This window comes from Cricetulus griseus, unplaced genomic scaffold (genome assembly GCF_003668045.3).
Source record: "Cricetulus griseus strain 17A/GY unplaced genomic scaffold, alternate assembly CriGri-PICRH-1.0 unplaced_scaffold_95, whole genome shotgun sequence".
NCBI lineage: Eukaryota > Metazoa > Chordata > Mammalia > Rodentia > Cricetidae > Cricetulus > Cricetulus griseus.
The window spans coordinates 23,528-30,114 of record NW_023277438.1 but is presented as its reverse complement, the minus strand read 5'-3'; the positions used below and the strand labels follow the sequence as shown (position 1 = coordinate 30,114).

The 6,587-nt window shown below is 43.3% G+C and overlaps 1 protein-coding gene across 1 annotated transcript; it reads right to left on the bottom strand.

Annotated features, from left to right (window-relative positions):
* Positions 1-3,503: 3,503 nt before the first annotated feature.
* Positions 3,504-4,250, bottom strand: LOC113838894 (proto-oncogene FRAT1-like). The gene has a single exon (XM_027434401.1). It carries the CDS (start codon positions 4,248-4,250, stop codon positions 3,504-3,506), a length of 747 nt encoding a protein of 248 aa, XP_027290202.1.
* Between the last annotated feature and the right edge of the window lie 2,337 nt (positions 4,251-6,587).

Genomic DNA, 6,587 nt, shown 5'->3' with positions numbered 1-6,587 from the left:
ACATTAGCAACATAGCAAAAGCACAAATATATTATAACCTTATATATTTAAACATTTTAAAAGTAAATAAATATGTTTTAATGTCTTTTTGCAATATCAAAAACAAAGTACCCTTTATATCTTTAAAACAATTATCACCTGGTTGACAGTTAAATTTATCTTATCAATTCCCACTACTACTACTATTAAATTTTTATTAGTTTTAATTTTTAGCAGGTTTAAACATAAAATATTTCTAATACCATCCTTACTCAAAATACATCTGAATTCCTAATTACCCAAATTTAATGAACAGAGCTCATAGATAAATTGTGAGCTATGTCCATAAATAACTGGCTGCAGTTAGCACTAGACAGCAAAAATATTTAAACCATTTTTGTTTTAGCTCCTTGTTTTGTAACAAATCTTATGTGCATACCAGAAACCATTGGTAGAACTTTCTAACAAGTATACATATGTTTTGAGCAATAAACAAACTTTTAAACAGAATTAACCTGCTATGGTCAAAATTTTTAACCCATATTACCATTTTTTTAATTTGGTATATGCAGATATGAGAGCCCAGAGCAAACTATTTACATCTTCCTGATAATTTTATGACTTTTCTTTGACTCCCTCTATTTTTTTTTTACATTCCCTTAAGCTCTTTCTCTGATTCCGTCAGGCATCCCCATTGTAGACAAATCTCTCCTTTTCTCTTGGTCTCTTTCTTTTCCCCTCTCTCAGTGATTCTCACTCAGGGGTGCATGGCTGAAGTGAACACCTTGTCTTCTTATTTCCTCAAAATCCTGAGAGTACCTTTCCCTGTGCCTCTCTGCACTCTCTGGTCTCTCAACTGTTTGTTCCTTTTACTGTAAACATGATGTTTACCAGCTCTCCTTTAATTTTTTTAATAACTTTATAAATTTCTTACCTCCTTAAAACTGTTCTGTTTTATCGTTTATTGCTCAGAGAAGCAGAATCCTACTCTCAACACCTTAAGCTCTTTCCAATGCTCTTCTGTGATGCTTTGGTGTATTCTGTGGACATCTGAATGTGCACCCCCATTTGACATCTCCTACAGCTAATGTTTTAACACATTTGGTCTTCTTGCATCAGACTGATCATACCAATCTTCACATAGCCATCACATCTACATACCATTCCATTTTTATAACCTTATTTCTCCATCTTAATTGTTAGCAGGAACCACACACAGTGCAGGCTCTGTATTCCCAGCCTCTGACAGTAAAACTTAATACAACCTTTATATAATATTATATTTTAGTTGACATAAAAACCTATACCCTAAATCCTCCCTTTTTTTAGTTAATAATAATATGTACATATTTTTTAAATGATGACAAATAAATGTAACTCATTACATTTGGATAATTAAAACACATATTTTTTCCTGTGAAAGGAAAAGCATTATTTTTAAACATAATGTATCTTTGACTTTGACTTTTATTAAAACGTCAAAGCTTCCCAAAGTATACAGAATGACATAAATTAATATAATTGGCTTAGGAAGAAATGGAGGCAGCACTGATGGCTGCCAGTGGTTTTGAAAAACATTTTTCATTACCCTAACCAATAACAGTTTGTAACCAGCCCTTGAATCTGAATGACCAGAGGAGCCCTGGTGGAGGGAAGTCTGGCTACAGTGTCATAACAGTAACCTAGCATCCATAGGCTGTAACTTTACAGCACAAAGCCAAGCCTGTTTGGCTAGGAGTGGGCAACTTTTCAGTCAGGGTGCAGAAATCCCATCTGCTAGCACTAGAGAGAGCTGTGACAGGCAAGTGAGCCAGTGAGTGTTAACTTTAGGGCACCATGGTTTTCCTTGGAGCAGCAAGGTTTCCAAAGGTTCACTCATGCCCTTTAGGCCTCATGAGCCAGCAAGTGCCACCCAGGCTGCATTCACGCTCTCTGCACTTACTGGGCAATGGTGAAGAGGCAACACTGAGCAACATTCCCTGGGTGGCTGAGCAACACTGATGATGCCCCTCCCTCCAGCAATCACAGGCCTGCTGCTACCATCTGAGCCCCTTCTGCCCATAGACCTGCTGGAACCTCAGCTTCCCAGGAATGCAGGGCCAGAGGGGCACACTTAGATTTGGAGGCACCCACCCCTTGGCTAGCCCAGTGCATACCCCACAGGCATCTTTCTCCCAAGGATTTGTCATCCTTGAAGCCACCACTGACAAAGGCCTATGTGGAGGATGCTTGCTCCCAGAAGGCATGCTGTAGGCCACTGTCACTCTGCAGGGAGGATGGGGCTAGGCAAGACCTTCTGGAAACCAGCTTCTACCCAAGCCCAGGACAAGCAGGTTCTGAGTGCCTGCCATTCACAGGCTTTTATACAGTCCCAGGAGCCTCCATGAGGAAGCTGGCAGCCCAGGCTAGTCTAGGGGCATTCAAGGACCCAGAGAGTACTGTCCTCCACCAGGCTGTAAGTTCCCCCCTGTTTTTCAAAGGGGAGGAAGGGGTCTGTCCCTTTAGATTCTGTCCTGAGTCATAATCCTTCAAGAGACGATAAACTGACAAACAACAGCTCAGCGCTGAGAGTAGGAATAAAGTGCCTATACCTAGATTCCTACATTTACCAATGGAAGTGCTCAATTAGACCACCTATTTTAACCTAGATTGCAGGTTTGATCCAACTCTCCATGGAAACCTGCCCTAGAAGGGAAGTTGACGACTTCTCCTAGGTTGCCCAGGCCTGGCATTGTAGGCAAATCTGCCATGCTCTTGGCCTGTTACCTCTATTATCTATTTTGCTAGCATACATAAATAAGAGGAAGATGAACTTAACAGACAAACAGAAAACATTTACTCAACCAACTAGTTGGGGTTGAAAACCTACCAGTTCTGAGTCCTGGGAGGGTTTTGAGTTCATGGTCAGGAAAACAAAATGTTGTGCCAGGTTCCTGGAGCCCAGAGACTAACCCAAGGTTTTGACACTCTGATGAAAAGCAAAAGGTTTCTTTTTATTTCAATCTGGCCAGCTATGATCTCACTGCATGGCGGTCATGTGAGACACAAACCACCCAAAAAGAGAAGTTTTTCAGGGGGCAGACCATAAGGATGAAAGCCACAAAAAACAGGGTTTCCATGGTTACTTCAGGTTATACAATGTACAGAGTATAACAGTAGCTATATATTTTAAGTGAGATACATCTGAGTGAAATAAGACAGGGCATGGGCTTGCAGGTTTACTGCAATTATCCACTTGACTGCAGGATCTTTTTTTTTCTCTCTTTTTTTTAACAAAAACCTGAACACATTGATTCAAAGCCAGTTCAGTTAAGTTAAAATCCTATAATCAGTTCGGCCACACTTCCAGTCACTTGGGTGTGAAATGTAGATTTGTCACTAGCCACATCTGGGTGAATCCCTTGGTCTGCAGGTACAGGCTGGTGAGGAAGCTACCCTGCTTGTTAGCTGCCAGGGACAAGAAAGTCCTCCCCAGTTCTGAGCAGCGCCCTCCTCACCCAAGTGCCAGGGTCGCTGCCTGCTGCTCAAGGGCTCCCAGGTGATGGTGGCTCCTGCACAGGGGCAGACAGAGGCTTGAGGAATCGGTGTGAGTAAAGATTTGCCTGTAGCTGTAGTTGTAGTGAATGTAGCCGGGACACTGCTTCCTTGATGAGGTTTCCCGAAAGCAGGAGCTGCTGCAGGAGCTGGTGCGGGTCGACTTCACTGGTGTGGGTTTCAGGCTGAGATCCACGTCGCTGTTGCAGAAGGCGGGACATGGCTCTGCTCTGGGGCCAACCCCGCCTGCACGGGCCTGAGAGAGGCTGCAGGGTGCTCGGCTTGCCTGTCACTGGAGGTCCCTCAAGACCAGGCTGCCAGGACACAGGACATAGGGCGCTGGTGCCTGCAGTGAGCTCCACCACGCAGTAGGGAGCCGCCCAGGTCCACACGCGCCCGCGCTCCCACAGCATGCAGCGAATGGCTCCGGGGTGAGCTGGGGCCCCGGTCTCTGCAGGCACAGAAGATCGCAGCATCTGCCTCGCCGGGGACCGGTTCTGTTCCACTGAGATCGCAGCCAGGACCCGCAGGGGCGGGGGGCCCGGGGCAGCACTCGGCGAGGCAGGGCCATCGTGCGCTGTGTCCAGCTTCAGAGTCTCGCCGAACTTGGGGATGAGCTGGTCCACATCGGTCAAGCTGCCCAGAGTCACAGACTGCTGCAGCAGGAGGAAGCTGTCGTCCTTGTCCTCCCCATCTGCCTCAAAGCCGGCTTCCTTCTCTGCCCTCTGGCACAGCATGGCCTTCTGCCTGGGACCCCTCGGCTGTGGGGGCATCGCTGGAGACCTGGCTGTCTGCGGGCTTGGTGGGCGGCTGCTAGGGCAAGAGAATCACAGAGGCTGGGGCCAGGCTGGGCCTGAGATGCAGAAGCCTGCGGCCAACAGACTTCCAACCTAGGGAGGCTGCAGGATGTGTACAACCAGTAATTAGCAAAAGAATGTTAACAGGAGTGGTGGACAGTTGCCTTCCCTTCTCTGAGAGCAAGGTGTCTGGTGCCAGCCATGGCACTCCTGATTAAATGAGTTAAATTTTGCCTTACCTGTAGAAATTCCCTTTTCAGGGCCCAAGTTCTTAAACTTTTATTAATTTTAATTTTCATTTGTCAGCTTTAATAGCCTGGGGCCTAGGTCTTGGGATATTCCCTTAAAGGCCTGGGGTATTGACAGTAAAACACAGACCCTTGTCTAAAACTTGGAATTGGCCTGTGACAGATGGTAATTGTCTTGAGACAGGGCCTTTTTTGGAAAGATTGCTTAAGATCCTGAGAACCTAACTCCTCCCACCATATGGAGCTGTTGTCATTGGTCCAATGGCCACTTTTGGCTTAGTAATGTTCTAGAGATACCCTGTGATCCCTTTGTGTGGTGACATTTGAGTACCTGCCTCTTGAATTTGTCCCCTCATATTGTGTTCCTGCTACTTCATAGAGCTCTATTCCTTTCTTCCCCCCTCCACCCAGAGTAGTACACAAGATGCTCTTTTCCTTAGAAGATTAAATCTCAGCACTCCTGAGGCATAGGCAACCAGAGGTGAGTTCAAGGCCAGATCAAGGTGTACTTAATTTATTTTGGCATATCTTTTGCTGTGTAATCCTCACATTTGCCTAAGTAGGTTGACCTACAAGTTGCCCTCTATTTAGTTTGTTCAAAGTTCAACCTGGAGTATGAATCTAAAGACACTTAAGGATGATGTAATATGTGGAATGCAAATGTGTCTAAACTGGTTCCTCTTTGAGCTTTATGTAAAGTTGGATGAATGCCATCAATAAAGAGATTTTTCTTTATTAACCTCCTAAGTGTGTGAACTGATTTTCTCCCTGGTAAGGCATATTAATTCTAGGACAGCTGCATTTCCATCTTGTTAGAAAAAATATTTCTGAGACAAGTCTCTTATGTTGATGTCGATGGTGTGATTCCAGTCTGTTACTTTCCATTGGCAAAGACCTTGCTGATCTCGATATTACACCTTCAAAATTCTTCAATTAAATGACTCTACCACCATTGAGATTTAAAATTGTCCATTTGATTCATGTAAGTCAACTATCCAAAGCAGTCAGAGGAAAAGAATATGCATGTGGAGCATTGCTTCTGTCTTCAGACCAAAACAGGAGGAATAGTGTATTGGGTACACTGCAGGGGAAACAGGGAAGGCAATCAGCTGCTGAAAGGGACTTGACTGTGATATAACTAATGTTTTTGTAATTTCCCAGCATGTTTTAATTCATGTCATGTGAATGAACAGAGACAGCCTGGAAATGTTATCTTCAGCAAATGAATATTGAATTTATAATTAGGCAACTCTGCTATGCAGATATATATGTGCCATCCTGTTTGATACAGTTAAGGCAGCTCACAGGTTTCAGGTACAGGCCATTGGCTGTAGCTCCATGAGTCACCCTACAGTACTCAGTAGCTAACATTTTAGATATGACAAAATTCATACAATGTCTTATTAGTGACAGTATCCCTACTAGGAAAGAGCCCACATTGCTTGAAAGTCAGCATAGTTAAGCATACTTTCATTTATTTTTGTCTGTTTAAAAAACTCAATTATTGACAGCATTTTTAAAATTTCCTTTTTTAAATGCATTACAGTGATAATCCCTGTGTTTCTATTTTTTCCATTGCTTTCTTGCTTAAGAATTTCATTTCATTTTTATCTTCAGTGGTGTTTACTCATTAATATGTATCAGTTCAGAGCAATGGTTCTGAACCTGTGGGTTCTATATTATAATTAATAACAACAAAATTATAGTTATGAAGTAGCACTGAAAACAGTTGTACAGTTGGGAGGGTCCCCACATCATGAGGAAATGAATTAAAGTGTCGCAGGATTAGGAAAGTTGAGAACCACTGCTTTTGGTCAATGTCTCCCATAGCTCAAGCTTGCCTCACACTATGTAATTGAGAATTACTTTGAACACCTAATCCTGCTTCTCCTGCACATTACTGGAAAGACAGTCATCCAATTCATTTTAGCTTGGGCCTTGACTTTTCTCTGGGAAGAAAATAACAAGTAAATGGATATCCTCTAAGTTCTCAAGATTTTATTGTGAATTTACTATTGAAGGAGGAACC